The 17,722-nt window shown below is 30.7% G+C and overlaps 1 protein-coding gene across 4 annotated transcripts in view; it reads right to left on the bottom strand.

Annotated features, from left to right (window-relative positions):
- VPS13C (vacuolar protein sorting 13 homolog C) overlaps positions 1 to 17,722 on the bottom strand; it is a 177,104-nt gene that overhangs the window by 60,123 nt on the left and 99,259 nt on the right. For all 4 annotated transcript variants that reach the window (XM_031955443.1, XM_031955444.1, XM_031955445.1 and 1 more), the window contains 15 exons: positions 17,205 to 17,352; positions 16,631 to 16,787; positions 14,068 to 14,198; positions 13,477 to 13,646; positions 11,224 to 11,471; positions 10,358 to 10,587; positions 9,228 to 9,320; positions 7,005 to 7,370; positions 6,538 to 6,624; positions 5,585 to 5,740; positions 5,158 to 5,422; positions 4,084 to 4,244; positions 2,219 to 2,340; positions 1,696 to 1,990; positions 153 to 542 (listed from right to left, as the gene is read on the bottom strand). In XM_031955443.1, coding sequence (XP_031811303.1) covers positions 153 to 542; positions 1,696 to 1,990; positions 2,219 to 2,340; positions 4,084 to 4,244; positions 5,158 to 5,422; positions 5,585 to 5,740; positions 6,538 to 6,624; positions 7,005 to 7,370; positions 9,228 to 9,320; positions 10,358 to 10,587; positions 11,224 to 11,471; positions 13,477 to 13,646; positions 14,068 to 14,198; positions 16,631 to 16,787; positions 17,205 to 17,352 — 3,019 coding nt within the window. The remainder of the gene's footprint in view (positions 1 to 152; positions 543 to 1,695; positions 1,991 to 2,218; positions 2,341 to 4,083; positions 4,245 to 5,157; positions 5,423 to 5,584; positions 5,741 to 6,537; positions 6,625 to 7,004; positions 7,371 to 9,227; positions 9,321 to 10,357; positions 10,588 to 11,223; positions 11,472 to 13,476; positions 13,647 to 14,067; positions 14,199 to 16,630; positions 16,788 to 17,204; positions 17,353 to 17,722) is intronic.

Here is a 17,722-nt window from a genome sequence, read left to right as displayed (position 1 = left end):
CTACGCTGGCTCTTAATGGTATGATTCCCAGCTTACTATGGGGTACAGACCTGCCGGTAAGCATAAGATTGGGAGGCTAAGTAATTCTCTAAATGTCTATGTTATAAGTGAGAATGTAACTATTATAATCTCTAACATTAATGAAAACATACCTTATTTTTACTAAAAATGTTCTTCTTCTTGAAAGAAAATAAAATAATGTCCCTATAATCAGCTGGATGCTTCACATGTATATCTTCTGCACGATACTGAAGAACACGAGAAGTTTTATTGATGAGCCAGTAGGGACTAAAAACAGACAGTATCATACGGCTACCAATTCTCCTAACATGTATTGATAAGTCTACTGTCATCACTTCTGTGGAGTCCGATGTAAAACACACAAGAAAGAATTCAGGCAGTGTATCTTGTATACGAAAATGTCCATTCCAGTTTTTGCCTTGGTACTTCATCAAAACTAATTCCATAATTTCTCCATTTATTCTTGAATAAAGAACATCGGCAGTACTACCTTCTGATAGTTCATGAGTATCTGCAGTTCCCTAAAAAGAAAACAGTTTTGGCTAATTATATACTAAGCATTTATTGTTGACCCTTAGCTATTTTGCTAAAGGAAGAATAATAAGCAGACAGCAAGAATAAAGAACTGATAATAAGGTAGTTAAGTTGTAATTCTCTTTCACTAACTACAACAAATGTATAACTTAAGATATATCATTTTATTTAACAACACCTTAGTTTTCTATATTACCAAAGAGTTATTATAATAATAACTCTATTAACTTTGCTTATTATATTAAGGATAACATGAGATAATAAATAAGTTGGTGCTCTAAAACTTACAATGCAATTAAAAAAACCTAAGGCTACAATATAGTGAAGTGTATAGGTTTTGTATATAAAACATGTGTAAACATTTATATACACACATAAGAACAATAACAATAATAGCTGCTAAGATTTCTATGGTGCCTACTATGTGCCAGACATTGGGCTGAGAATTTTACACACATTATCTCATTTGATCCTAACAACAACCTTGGGGGATGGGAAGGAGCCAAGGGTTTAGTGCTATTATTATCCCCATTTCATAGCTGAGAAAATTGAGGGGAAAAAAAGAGGTTAAATGACTTACCTAAGTCACACAACTAGTAAATATCTGATGGTGGATTTTAAAGTTTTCTTAAATTCAAGCCTAGCGTTTTATCAGCTGTACTACCTAGCTGCTGTGTGTGTGTGTGTGTGTGTGTGTATGTGTGTGTGTATGTGTGTGTGTGTATACATAGATATATATATACATACACACTTTTACATACATATACACAAATATTATGGAAAGATCATTCTCTTCTATTCTACCTCTCACTGAGCTAAGAAAAACATCAAGAAAAGAGGGCCATGAGTAACTGAAGAAGTATGGATTTAGAGGAGTGTCAACTGAAGTTAGTAGCAGTTAGCTCCCAAAACATCTTCAAAAAATAAAAATATTTCATTGTTATTTTCTATGTATTGTATGCATATAGATAAGTAGGTAAATAGATAGGAATAGATCAGTAGAGTAATAGATTACTAGATGATTATACTATGTTAATAACTTATGGCAATATATGCTTACATACTTATATACTACTGCTATTTAAAACTGATTTCATCTACACGTAACAATATTAGCCAAACAATATATAAGAATAATACCTCAAGTAAATATCTTAGAGAATATGGAAGCAGATTCCTTAAAATTAGAGATGGATAAAGATGAATAATGTATGCTGGATCCCAATCTTCCCCATGAGTAGAAATATAACTTAATTCATCAGGAACTGCAACTGTGTTTACTATCAATGGTAGGAAGTTGATTTCAGTTGATGGGCACTGCAGAATGCACCTGACTTCATTACTTCTATGAAGCTCCTCCTTCCAAGAAATATATGTTGTTGACTCTTTAAACTGACCCTTCAAAATTCCAGTTGGCTGAATAAATAGTTGACATCTGTGGAAAAGTTAATAGGGAAAAAATTTTAAAGAAATCAGAAACAAAAGATGTATCTTCTTAAATGTTAACAGTATTAAAATGAGATGCAAATAAATGCATAATCAATGAAAATAAGTCTTAAAGTCAAATTTTAAAGCTGAATTCCCAGGTGAAGAAATTAACTTTAAAAAATCATGAGGTTCAAAACATAAATTTTAAATTTCTATATATTAAGTCAAAATCTACCTATATGAATCTAAAGGAACATGGAATTCCTCTTCAGGTTTGGCTGTTCCAATGGGTTCCAGTAACTTAGCAGTCTTAACAAATTTATAGATAGTAAATGGAATAGAGAAATGGTTCTTGATCTATGAAACAAAAAGACATATGCATTATTAAATGAAATATCACCCTCAAAATTTAACATGTCTACTGTTGCTTTCAAAATTTCTACTGGGGAAAAAACACTTTTTTTGAAATTGAAAGCATTAATATAAAGGAAATAAAATTAAACTATTCAAAACATCTCTGAAACCAGTGTTTGAGAACAGACTATGTTACCTTTCAAGAATTTATCCATTTTAAGTAATCATTAATATTCAAGAAAAATGGTTTCTTGTTACAAATATCTTTACAGGCTTCATCTCCCATCCCTTTTCTATTGGTTAAGAAGTTACTAAAACTACCTGGAAAGAGTTCTTGAGAGTCATGATTAGAGTGGCTGCAATGGGAGTGGAAAGAAAGGGTATGAATCTGAGTACAAAAACAAAATTATTAACACTTAGCAAGTGATTGAATGGAGGTAGGGGTAATGAAGAAGGGAAAAGGGAAATATGAATACTGCCTGGGTTAACAGGATGATGATGCTGTCATGAAAAGAAATAATGGATGGGAAGATGAAACAGTTTTCAAGGAAGATTTTGCATATGCTCAATTTAAAGTACAAGAAATAAAGATGTATAGACAGTTACAGATCAATAAATCAACATTTATTAAGTGCCTATAATAGAGAAGGAGGAGAGGGAGAGGGAGACGGAGAGGGACAGGGAGAGGAAAAGGGACAGGGAGAGGGAGAGAGGGAGAGAGAGAGAGAGAGAGAGAGAGAGAGAGAGAGAGAGAGAGAGGGGAAGAGAGGGAGAGACACTGATTTGACAGACACGGACTATTAAAGGGTATGGAAGAATGATGAACAGTAGAGAATGAAGAGAGGAAGAAGAGACAGAACTGCCTGGATTTATAAAATGCAAAGTAGTATAACTTTATATTTATATTTTATTACCTTTATATTCTAAGATGCCACATCAGGATCATTATATCTTTTCAAAAAAAATGCTTACTTATTAATAATGCATAATGAATAACATGAATAATTTAGGAAAGGAGATAAGGTGGTAAAATGTTTTTTAAGTTTTCCCAATAGTAAGAAATTAGAAACCATTTTCTAAACACTGAAGTACTTCAAAATAATATTAAAGATGTAAAACAAATATGCAAAAACTTTTTGAGTGTTTTCTTTCTAATATTCTCTTCTAATTTCTCAAAAAATGTAATCACAAACTTAATACAAACAAAATTAAATTCTATACTACTACTTGTATATCAACTTCCACTAAAAATACTACTCAGTTTTTGTCTTATTGTATGTAAGTAATCATTAAATTCTAAAACATAAAGGGACACAAAAAGACCTTAATTAAGTTATTTTAAATAAAAACCCAATAGAAAAGCAAGCTTCCTTAGAGAATAAAAATTGCTTCAAAATGCCTGCCTAAAAAAAGTGTTGACTTAATGAAGCTTTACCATGTTGTTTGTCATAAATATTTAATAAAAAGAAACAAACAAATGTCAAGTTAAAGAAGCACAGACTAATCAATTAATCCATAAACATTTATTAAATGCCTACTATAGATCCAGTACTATGCTAGGTGCTGATGATACAATGAAAAATATGAAGCAATCTTTAATCTCAAGAAGCTTACATCCTTGATACATGCACTATCATGCATAGATGTTAGTATATACAGAATAAATATATGCAGAAAAATGCAACATAATTACAAAAGAAAGGCACTAGCAAATTGGAATGAGGAAAAATCACTTTAAAGTCTCACCTGCAAAGAAGACCGAAGGGTAATCACTTTATTCCCTTCTGCTGCATCAATCTGTACCAAAGCTGAATCAGAAAAATTAACACAGGGATTCCGTACATTATATAATCTTCGTCCAGGTCGGGTAATGGGAATATTTGCTATTTCTGTGTATCCATAAGGCACTAATATAAATAATTAAGATTTACATAAGCAAAATGGCAACCAAAAGAAAAAAAGGCAAATCAAAACTGATCAAAATTTGAGTAAAGGAGTAAAATTAAATCTCAAGAAGTTAAATTTCTCTAGAAATCTACTTCATCAAGTATGTTTCTAGGATGCAGAAAGTAAATAAAGAGTAGTCAATTCGTGGCTACTTAATGATCCTCTATACCTTATTCACAGTGTTATAATCCTCAAAATGTTAGATATAGCTCTTGATTTTACAAAAAGATCAAAGAAGAACATTTTAACCATTTGATTTTAATAATAGCTCACATTTGGAGTGCTTTAATATTTTTAAAGCACTTTTCATACCTTATATTTGATCATCATAATTTCATGAAATAAAAAAGTATTATCAATATTTTAACAGATGAAAAAATTGAGACTGAGAAAGGTCCAGACACTCAGATTTGTCCAGAATCACAAAAGTTATCATGTCTGGGATAGAAATTGAACCTAGGTCCTTCTAACACCAAGTCCAAGGCTCTATCCCCTACTGCCTATCTTGAAAGAAGAAAAATTTTATTACATTCTATGACAGCAAAGTGTGATAAATTTTAGTATTCCTTTCCCATTATCTACTGTTTTCACTGTTTTGAAGTGATGCCAGTAAGCTGTACTTAGTTACGATAACTTGGGATCTAATTTTAAACTTTTTCAAGTATAAGAAAGCAAAGTTAAGAGATTGGAGTAAACTAAAGAATTAATCACAATTTCAAAGAATCTTAAATGCTAGAACAAGAAAGACCAAAAAAAAAAAAAAAAATACCCCAAACAAACAAAAAAACCCTTATTAATGTGACAATTTAGCTATCATCTATTTACATTAATTAAAATAGAAGAAAACTTTGCAATAAAATAAATATAATATACCAAAAGTCAGAGTGAAGAGAGAGCTTTCCTGACGACTCAATACAGATAGTTTCCCTCGATGCAAGGGTTCTGAAGTAGAATACTCCAATTCCAAAATCTGATCAATGTCAACATCATAAATGTCACTTTTTACAGTTGAGCCCATTACTTGGAGATTAGAATTAGGCTGCACCTTAATAGGAACACCTATTGCATTCTTGACTGTGAAAGGAGCCCTATCTTTTAAAGAATAATCAAAAGTAGATGCAGTTCCCTCTGAAAAAGCCTGAAATTAAAAAAAAATAATTTTAGTACAAGTCTGAACAACATACAATACATAGATTTTTATACTATTCAACAACAAAAGCTAATTTAAGGGAAAAATATGACAACTTTTTATGTATTCATACTTCTTCAAATAATTTGTATTTTAAACAAATAGGTATACCTTTGATAAGTTGTTGAAAACCGTGAGGCAACATTTAGATATTGTTATGTTCATTGTATCTTTTGAAGAAATGTGAATTGCTGTTTGTGGTTCAGGAAGAAAAATAAAATCATCTCCTGGCATCAAGCTTTTATCCTGGACTGGATTATTCTTTAACTGAAAGGGAAAATATAAATAAAAACAACCAATTTTATAAATTCAAGGAATTTTCACTCTATTTGATGTGAATACAAATATTTTATTTTTGCATTGGTACAAATCGGTCTTCTTTAATCATTGTTAATAAAAAGGAAAATCTTTCATAGTGCGTCATAGAAGCACCAAGGTTATTTTTTCAAAATCAGATAAACAACTTCACTTTAAATACCCTGGAGTACAGCTATTTCCTTAGTGTTAAGCTGATTAATTGGTAATAATGTCTTAATGAGCAATCTAATGAGCAAGGTTAATTCAGAGGACCAAAATGATTTTTTTAAGAATGTGCTAATATGGATTATATATTTCTACTTTTCCCACATTTTTATCAGTTATACCTATAAATAAATGAAACAATAATTTTTTTTTCCCTTAGTCTTCCTTTTCCAGCAGTTTGGTATCAACAAAATTTTAAATGCTCATAAAGTACTTTACAATTACTCATAGCTATTCAGTAACCAAGAGAAACAGGTATAATATTCATTTCTTTTTAGTGAAGGTTAAATTTCATCCTCTGAAAGCCAATTTCAATATACAATTTTTGAAGATAAGCTGCCTCACAAAAACATATTATGAAAATAAATGAATACTGCAATAGTTTGCGATCACAGCAATAAAAAAGGATCTGTCATTAGTTTTAAAATTTTCCTAAGTGCTTTTAAGTGATAATAGAATATTGTTCCCACAGTAGAATATGTTGAACAACACATTCAGACTTTTTAAAGATTAGAACAAAAAATATAGTTATGATTTCTTACTTCAAGCTTTAAATTCCATTGTCTGTTTCCTTCTACTCTCTCAATCAAAGGTTCCCAGACAGCATGTATTTCATTATAATAGTGAATCTGGGGGGGAAAAAAGGGATTTAATTTCAAACAAGAAAAGTATTTCAATATCAACTACTGAATATGGCTTCTGTAGCAAGGATAAAAAAATCCTACACGTCAATAAAACATATCAAGTAATTTAAAGTTATTTACATCATTGTACAAATGTATTCAATTTGGGTACATTGATCCCCTTTTCTTCTAGTTCTTGTACTAAATGGCTCATTTCTAAAAACAATCTGTTTTAGAAAATGAAACAATAAACATTACTATAAATTGCACTGAATAACACTGAATTTGTTAGAGACTCATATATTTAAATGTGAAGAACTGCCAAAGAAAACATTAACACTAGGATTTGGTTTTACTACTAGAAGGTAAAAAGACATTGGTATTACCTCAAGTGTCATGTCAGCAGTAGCAGCCATCAGAGAAGACCAATTTTTAAAAGTTCCTGAAAATGTAGACTCTATCAATAATAACGGTATAGTTCGATGTCCCAAGCCACATTCAAAGGTGACTTGAACAGATTTTACAACCATAATAAAATTCTCCTTTATTGATAGATGTTCAAAATCTTTAAAGGTTTCTGTTATTTCTGTTGCCATGTCAACTCCAAGAAACCAAGCATTACAGTCATCAATAGACTTGATGGCCCAGAGGTTTTCAGTACTGCTTGATATACTTTTTGATTCATCCTCTTTTTTCTTTCGTGACATAGCAGTCATGATTGTCATTACAGTATTGAGAATTACTGGTGAAACCTTTAACAAAAAAAGGCACAAGAAATAAATTAAAAGCTGTCCCATATGACAATAGCATAGTAAAGAAAAAAATTTATCTTAGTCAAAAACTTAAAATTCTCAAATTTTATGTGAAATTAAAAACAAAAGCAACAAAGTTATATTTCATACAAAAAAGATCCAGTCCCTTCTTTTCCATCCCTTCTTTTCCATCCCTCTCCCTCTCTCTTCTTCCCTCCCTCCTTTTCCCCCTCTCTCCCTCCCCCTCCCTCTTCCTGTCCCTCTCCCTCTCCCTCCCCCCCCTCATTATTTACAACGTATAACAGATTGTTTGATATTATCCATTCTGCCATCTTCTTTGGTTTTATTAAACTATATATTCATATCCTAATTGTCTCAGATCTGTACTTTGCAAAACTTTATCATCTTTTCAAAATAATTTTAAACACTACCACAAGATTAATACTTTTCAAACAGCACTATAATCATGGAATATTTGCTTTCCCAATTAAAATATCTTCATTTGTTCTACTTTAGTGCCAAAAATCTAGTCTTAAAACTATTCCCCTTTAAAAGCCTTTCATTCCAAGGAAAGTAGTGGATATTCTCATATGCCAAACATGATCTGAGCCTGCCAATTTCTACACCTTTGACTTCGAAGTTCCTTACTCTATCATACCTAAACAAATCTTATCTGACTTTTAAAGTTCAGTTCAAATCCTCCTTCCTATTCCAGTACCTAATGGGTGAAATCCCCATTTTCCATTCAATCATTTGCCAACTCCTCCATATCTCATCTTTTTCACTGAACTCCAAGGATTCATTGTCTTATTCCTAATGTCTACTTCCAAACTAGTGACTTTTTTCTTCTCTAAGATTCTCTAGTTTCCTGAATATTGTCAAATTAGAGCTATATTTTAAGAAGATTAATCACATTATTCCTCTTCTCAAAAGCTTTTATATATATATAGATAGATAGATATAGATGTATATCTATATCTATATCTCTATATCTCTATATCTCTATAACTATATCTATATCTATATCTATCTATATATATATATAGATAGATAGAGATATATAGATATACATAGAGGACAAATTGGCCTATTCACTAAATCTAAACATATCAGGGTTGAGGTCCTTTTGGTTTTGGGAGGAGGGATTTTGCTCCTTCACTGTTTCTCTTCCCAAGCTGGGATGCATCCTCTCACAATCTGTCCATTGAAATCCTACTGCATGTTCCAGACCAAGTTCAAATAAAGTATCCTCTGAGTTTGGGGTTTTTTTTTCCAATCATACAGGACAGTGCCCTCATTTCTGACATACACTGAAGTGCTTTGGACCTCTTAAAATACTCATATTCTACTTTATTTTGCCCTGAAGGAGATACAAAAATAAATAAGAGAAAATTCCTATCCTCAGTGAGCTGATAATCACTTCCTTAATATACTTGTGTGGATACTGAGGCTCAATTATCCATCAGCTCATTCAGAATCATAATGAAAACTATTTTAGGATAGGAATGGTCTCATTCTCACACAATATATATACTTTATACAATAAGTATTCAATTTACTCTATCTTCATAGAGGCAGATAACCATAAATGAATGTATAATCCTGCTCCAAACCACTACCACACACAAAAAATCTTAAATGTACCAATTTTCTGAAGAAACTATATCATAATCTTTAAAGGGAAAAAGAATCGAGTATTTTATAATCTGGAAAAATAATTTTAATTCAATTGAACAAATATTTATCGGGTATCTATGTGCTATATTTTGCATCAGATAAAAAACAAAACATGTGGTTTCTAATCTTTAGGAATCTACAATCTCTATAAAGGAAAACTTAATTTTCACCAATAATAACCTTAATTATAAATTCTTCAATTAAGAGTTCTATATTTTGTTCTCCGGAAACATGCTCACGTTTTTCCATAAGTAAAGAGCAAGGCTGTAAAACCTAAAGCAAAAGAAACAGAATTCATATTTTAAAAATTATGTAAGTACTGCATAGTGCTTTTCAGAACTCAAAATGTTAAGTAAATAAATCATATCAAATGAAAATAATTTCTTTCATATTAGTTAAAATCCTTTAAAACACCCTTGTTCTTATTCACAGAATACATTTTAAACCTTTAAAATTTATATCAGTTCAGATTTAAAACTCTTCTACTATATTAATTTACACCAAATTCTTACTCCATGACAGATGTGTCAACCAACCTCCTCTTTCATAGACCCCAAAATATACATTCCTTCATGTTATAATTTTAACACACTTCAAAAGCTTTATTAGAGTAGCTAACCATAAAATCTACAGGCTATTAAACATTAATTTAACAAAAAACTGTTTGAAATATGTTTACAATTTTTCAAAATCGACAAATAATACACTAAAGACATTAATTAAACTTGATTATAATATACTACAGGGAAAGTTTATGTTAATAATGTAATAAAATTAGGAAAAACAACATAAACTTTATCAATTTTTACTTATGCTATCAATTCAGTGATTAAAAAGCAATCATTTGCTATCTCAATAAGAAAAAAATTATTCTTTCTAGACTATTATGTTATCTAAAATTCAGAGTTGCTAAATTGAGGACTATATTCCTTTTCACACATCAATCTACACATCAAAAAATTATTAGTTTTAACATCACAATTTATATATTGTTTCAAATAGTTATACATTAAGCATGTCAAATAAATAGAGCAATAATTATGACAACTAGTAAAAGCCATATTTTCCAGAATGATACAAAATAAACTTTTAGTGGAGTATGACATCTGTCATAAATTACACCAAGTATTAGTAAAAAAAAAAAAAAAAAAAAGTTTTCCCAGTCTATAAGTTTGTACTCTTAAAAAAAATGCTGATTCATGCTAAAACTCAATTCTAATTGAACATAACAATTAACTATATCTGATCATTTTAATTACTCATTTCTGCAGTTACCTAGCAAGCAAATTATAATCATCAGTGATTCTTACCGTAGTAACATTTTTTGTTCCTTTTTTTCTGATAAAAGGGCAGGCTAACATTTTAAGGTCTTTCACAGATACTACCATCTTCTGCTCAACTTTGGAAGATGATAAACAAAAATCACACTTAAATGACGCTGTAAGAGCAGGGGCATCAGCCTTTGCCAAACTAGCCACAAATACCACTTCTGGATCTGTTATCTTTGCTTTTATAGTCATATTTGGCCTTCCAGAACTTTCTAAGGAAAAAAACAGGAAGAAACAATGCCTAAGACATAAAAACACTAACAGAATCCTATTAACAGTAATGTTGTTAAACAGATAAGAATATCACAAAATTACTGATTATTTAGAGAAAGATTAAATACAACAAAAAACCTTCCTTTCAAGTTCTTCACATAATTATTGGCCTGTTCAAGCATTTGGGAATAAAAGAACAAGAACACAAAGAAAATTTTTCATTGATATTGTTACTTAATAGTTGTTTAATTTTACTTTTTCAAGTAATTTTAATTTGGTGCAATTCAACAAATATTTATGAAATATTTGTTATGGACAACTGGACTAGTGGGTAGACAGTTAACATTTAATTAGAACAAAAGACATGTCATCAATAAAAGAAGAGACCATTAGGTAAGGCTCATGGCAAATGTAAATGGTATAATACTTTCAGACAAAAGATAATGCTAAAATCTACTTTTTATTTTCTTTAAAAATTATTTATCATAAACAATTCAGTTCAGTCATTTTTCTATGTCTATTAAGGATTTTCCAATTAGTAAATTTTTTTGAAATGATATGCTCACATTTTAAAGTCTAATCTGTTTGTCCATAATTTTCCTTTTTTTTTTTCTGATAAAAGAAATCATACCAACCTCTCTCTGGTTTGGTTTTTGCTGAAGTAGTTTGTCTTAATGAAATCTGTGTGGTTTTTTCAGTTGAAGGTGTTGAACTTTGGGGAATAGCTTTGATAAAAAAATCTGCCACAGTCATTAGAAATTCCACACTAGCACATATAAAGAGCTTGTCAAGAACAGCATCTATTTGACTTCCATTTTTGTCTTGTTTGTAATTTATATCAATCATTGAATTTTTATCTTGACCATTCTTCTTGTCAATCATTCTGAAAAAATATTAAAATTAAATATTTTAGCATATTTCTAAATGACTAATTTTTCACCTCTCCTTCAACTTGTCAAAATTAGGTTCAGATCAGCATGAACTGGAAGGTAGTTAAATAACTAGGCAACAAATAGACTGCAATAACTGTAGTGTGAATTATGTTATTAAGCAACTATAGAATATGTTAGATACAATGTATGTAATAAGTTAACAAACCAGTATCTGTGGGAGAAGCTCAGTCATTTTAAAGACTACATCAATCTGGTTCTATTAACTTTAAAAGACTGAAATCCCTTTATCTTACTTTAAGAAACAAAACTTTCCTTAAAAACTTAGATCTTGTCACCTTTCTTTACAACCTGAAGGACTAATCAATTTAATTTGATGCAATTCAACAAATGTTTACTAAATGTTTGTTATGGACAACTGGACTAATGACAGTCATTTAATATTTTGATTAGAACAAAAAACATATCACCAATAAAAGAAGAGAGCATTAAGTAAGGCTCATGACAAATGTAAATGGCATAAAACTTTCAGACTAAGAACAATGCTAAAATGTACTTTTTATTTTCTTTAAAAATTATTTATCATAAACAATTCAGTTCAGTCATTGTTCTATGTCTGATTCTTTATGACCTTATTTTGGGTTTTCTTAGCAAAGATACTGATGTGGTTTGCCATTTTCTTCTCCAGTTCATCTGTAACAACAGATGAGGAAACTGAGGTGAATATGGTAAAATGACTTGCCAAGGTTCACACAGCTGGTAAGTGTCTGAGCCAGGATTTGAATTCAGAACAATGAGTCTTCCTGACTCCAGGCCTGGCATTCTATCTACTTCACCACCTAGCTGCCCATTATAAAGAATAATAAACATCAATATAACTAATCAAATTTACTTTTTAAACAACAGGCTTTTATTTAAAAAATAAAATCTTTTGTTTTTACATTGTCTACATTTCTCATTGCACCCTTTCCTGTTCCCTTTCAAAGACAGCCATCTTGTTATAATAAAGAAGAAAAAAGAAGAAAAACAGATCAACAAAACTAAACAACATGGAAAAAAAAAAGTCTAATACTGCATTCAGCAAAAATCTCCCACCCAGGAAAGAAGTGAGGTTTCTAAAAATTAGTTAAATCCAAAGTTTTTCATTAAATATAGAGACAAGATATATGTACAGGATGTGTTCAATTAATTTCAAAGTTAAACAGGTTATTATTTATTTTTCCCCATAGGTACTTCTTATAACATAACTTTCCAGTTATAAATTGAGGGAAAACTTAAGAATGTCATTAAAATAAAGGCTCTTTTTAAGTTTGCTTGAAATTCTCATTATTACTGTATATTAATGAAAGGAGTGACCATAAAAGATGTTTTCCCCCCCAAAAAAAATTAAGCAAAGGAAATACAACCTCTAAAATTTTAAGGAAAATAGACTGTTTTTGATATAAATAATTTAGCAAAAGTTTATCAAAAGAAGCATTCAACATTAAAGCCAAGAAAATCCAAATTCAATTTTGATCTCTGACATATACTGGCTACTATAGTCCCATCAAGTTACTTAATCTCTCAATGACTGAGGAAATTCTCTGAGAACACAGAATAGAGAAAGTGCCAACTTACGTTAGTAGAAAAAGTTTCCTCACCCAGGAGCTTCTCAGACTAGTGAAAAAATTGTTTTAATCTTTAATCCTGTCCCTGGTTTATCAAAGGATTTACTTCCACCCCATTAATTATTTCAATATTATTTTTATTTCCATCCTAAGTCTTTTTTATCATTGCAATTCCCTTTAAAAGAAAATGATCCATTTTGCTGGTTTACAATTTAAAGTCCCTTATATCAGGAGTACTGTTTCCTAGTTGTGATGAAAAATATGATTATGTAAGGCTCAGCCAAATAATAAGTCTCAAATGAGAAAACAGTGAAAATTTTAATTATTGAAAATTTAAGTGCATTTTTAAATCTCAAATATATAATTCATCCAAAACATAGCATTAACAAACCTTGATGTAGCTTTTTCAACACCTTCTCTAAGATCATCAAGTGTACATGTCTGCAGTTTAAGGTAGATATTTAATGAACCATCATTAAACATCTCTCCTGCTGAAGTCATAAGATGGAGCCTGAATTCACCAAGACGTAAATGGTCACTGTGAAGTGAAAGTGTGGAACCCTATGGCACATTTTTGAAGAGAAAGATAATAAAACTGATTAGTAATTAAATAATATCACAGAATCACAGAATTAAACATTTAATTGGCTTAACAACTCGACACAATATCAAACAACTGTTCACTAAAAACTGCCTGTTCATATCCCTTGATCATTTATCAATTAGGGAATGTAAAATTTATTTGAGAATGCGGCCTTTATCAAAGAAAGTATTTTTTTTATTATTCACAATGCTATGCTATCCATTCATTAATTCATTTATTCAAGAAATATCTAAGTGCTTTTTATATATGAAGCACAATTATTCCAAAAGTATGTTAGAAATCACCTTAGTTTCACAAAGGTAGAATCTTTTTTACGAATAAAATGTATATTCTACTTTGTTCAACTGCATTTCCTACTGTAGGAATTTATTACATTACCTGATTTATATCATTGTTGTAGAGGACAAGTGAAAGAGACTCAAAGTGGAAATCAAATTGAAGAGTAACATTTTGAATGTCAGAAGGCTTCAGAGTTTTCATGTCTTGTTCAGGAGTATCAAAGTCTGAACCTGAAAAAAAATGTTTAGCAATTTTTTATTTATAAATACAGGAAAATCTAATGACAACTCCCATTACTAGAATATTTTTCAAAGTTCTACATGTTAAAAGATTTTATAGAAAAGAGGATCTTTTCTAAATTAACCTAACAGCAAAGTGGCACTGACAAAATCTGTCACTTCCTATAAAGGGCACAAATACAACTTCTGTTGATCTTGACCAAGTCTTTTAATATCTCTGCAAAAATCAGTTTTTTCTCTCTTTGTAAAATGGGGATTATAAACTATTTTGTAGATTTTATTTGAAAGTAGAAGGTACTACCATTATAAAAGGACTGTTAGGATGCATTTTGTACTACATTTTCACATATATACATGGAACTTAAAAGACTTCAAGAGATCATCTAGTTTATTCTCTAACCTTTAGGTAGAACCACAACTAAATATATCTTTTTATCCATACACACACATACACACACGCATGTATTTATAATTACCAAGAATTTTCATCAAACTCAAAAACATTTTTTTACATTTACTTTCCCTACCACTTCTATCAGTATCCCTCTATTAGTTATTCATGGCAATCTGCCTAGATTATGCAACAGCATCTTATCTTTTTACTCTTCTAGCCAAACATCCCCTGTGTCTGTCAAAAAGCACTACCATTCTTTCTGGCTACCAAGCTTGTAATTCCGGCACTTTCTTTAATTTCCACCTCTCCTTCATACCGCACATACATATATATAATGAGTTGCCAAATCTTGTGGTTCCTACTTCTTCAACATCTCTTACACCTGACTCTTTCTCTCTGCTCAAATATCCACCAAAACAGTTTAGGCTCTAATCATTTCTGAGTTGGATTACTACAACAGCCTGAATGATTTCCCTATTTCAAGTCTCTCCCCAAGCCAATCCATGCTCCACATTACAGCCAAAGTGATTTTCTTCAAGGACTATATAGGATCATGGTACTCCCCTACTTCCTATATTCCAGTATTACTTCTATAATACACTGTTAACTTTTTTTCTGGAATTTAGAGCTCTTCACCATGTGGTCTCAACCTGCCTTCCCAGTTTCCTTCTATATTACATTATTCCCCCTACTAAAAGCTATAATCCAGCTAAATTGGCCTTCTCTTTACTTGGCAATATCTAGGCAGACCAAAAGAAGGTAATAATTTCCAGTGCTGAGACATTAAATATAAAGAAAACTGAATTGTTGTACAGCAGAAATTATCAAACAAAATCATGGAACTACTTTCCCTGGAGAACTTTCAATTATATTAAGTACTTACTATATTACATAAATTATGTTAGGAGTTAAAGAAACAAATACAAAAAATGAAACCCTATTCAAGGAGCTTACATTCTAATTGTGTAAACAGAAAAAATACAAGTAAATAAACAGAAAAATACACAAAACAATTTAGCATATAGAGCACTAACAACTGAGGAGAGAAGGAAGAGACAGAAAGATGTAATGTAAAAAGTGGTACTTGGGCTGTAGCCTGGAGGAAGAGAAGAATTGAGGCAGCAGTGAGGACAGAATGCATCTGAGGCATGCAGGAAGGTCACTGAAAAGGTACAGAAACAGGAACAGAGTGCATGAACATGAATGAAAAGATAGCACGTTTTATTCAAGAGTTGTTGAACTTGAGATATCTGCAGGATTTCTAATTTGAAAAATCCAACAGACAATTAATGATATGAGGCAGAAGCTCAGGAGAGAGAGAGAAGGGCCAGACAAACAAATGTGTGAGGCACCTGCCTGGTAAAGTTAGCGACTGTTGAGAGAGAAGAGCCTTGGAGACACCCACACTTAGAAAGTGGGATATGGATGGAAGGCGAAAGCAAGAAAACATGTTAAGAGCATTCACAGTATCATAAATTCAGAGTTGGAGGAAGCCTAAGAGTCCATTTAGTGGATAATAATAAATAAAATGGATAGTAAATAAGGAGACCAAGAATCCCAGAAGTTAAGTGACAAAGTTATTAGATATAAAAGGAAAGATCTGAATCCATATCTTGCTGAATTCCGGGTCAGCACCTATCTATAATCATCTTGCCAGGAATTCTTGAAACATCTGTACAACCAATATAATATAATTTAGAAAGATGTCCATAAAAACGTTGCATTGTTTTATAATAAGAAGAATTAATTATCTGAGAAAATAGCTTATTTTCCCCAAAGACACCAGATAAATGAAGTGTTATTTTCTTCCACATTTCTTGGTTATTTTCAGTTCATTATCTAAGTATATGTGACTAAGATTTTTTCTTTCTTCCTGTATTTGTACAATTTTTTTCTATTCTAGGTAACTAAATATATTGCACCTAAAATCAATTGGAACAATTAGTTAAAAACAATGCTGCCAAATTATTTTTAAATATAATTTTTAAAATTCCCCCCATTAAGATTAGCAAAAATCTTTAATTTTTACCTCTCACATGATCAGAATCCTCCTGAGATTTCCCTTTTTTCACTCTTGAATCCTCTGGAAAAACTGGTTGTATAGAAGTCGGCTGTAAAGCTCCCTCTCCAAGATTTTCCATTAAGATTTTCATTAAGATGGTTAAATCTTCTTCACTAAGGGCAATCTAAAAACACCAACAAGTTTCATGTAAAAAATAATTAGAACCACAAAATTATAAAATAATAAATCTTTCATTCACAAAGTTATTAAATCATCAGTTATTTACATATTTATATATTAACATATATGAAAAAGGAAAATAGTTCAGCAATAAACAAAGGGCATTACAAATGATATTTTCAAGATAATCTAGTAGTATTCAAAGAAGACTTATTTTTTTTATTATAACCTATCTAAATATGTTGCAAGGGGGGAGTGGGGGAAATAGAGAAGTGTTGACAAATATGGCACCATTTACAATTAATTTATTGTCTTTTTTCAGATATCACCACTTTGAATATATGTTACTATGAGATATGTCATAATGATAAACACAAAACTGTATTATGTTGATTTCTGTAGTATTTTTCTCCATACTTGCCTGCATTGGTTTCAGATTTCCTTTTATTTTCATTCCTGGAATTTCTGTATACCACTCTGCTGCTAAGTTTCGTTGGATGGACCAACACATATTCACTGGTTGTAAAATTTCAATGTCAGGTATTGAAGATCCAACCTGCAAAATAATTCTGATAAGAGAACAAAATTTTTAGAAATATAAAAAAGCTACCTGAAATTGATTACATGGAAAAGTTTCACTATTATTTGTTCATGAACAGAAATTAATATTTGTATTCTTATAGACTAGAACTCTTCATCACATGGAAAGAGTTTTAAGTTTTTTGACTCTACAAATTGATTACCCTTATTTTTTAACAGACAACCATATTAACACTAATTTAGATTCCCCAACCATAAATATCCTAAGTATTGGTAGTGTTCTATCATCCTTGTATATTACTTGAAAAAGCTAATAGTAAAAAGATGCAATATCACAGAAAAGATTCTATCACTGTAGAAAAACACTGCTGAAGCTGAAGGACAGAAAAAGTTAATCCA

The sequence above is a fragment of the Sarcophilus harrisii genome, chromosome 2, assembly GCF_902635505.1.
Source record: "Sarcophilus harrisii chromosome 2, mSarHar1.11, whole genome shotgun sequence".
Taxonomy (NCBI): Eukaryota; Metazoa; Chordata; class Mammalia; order Dasyuromorphia; family Dasyuridae; genus Sarcophilus; species Sarcophilus harrisii.
This window is presented reverse-complemented; position numbering and strand designations above follow the sequence as displayed.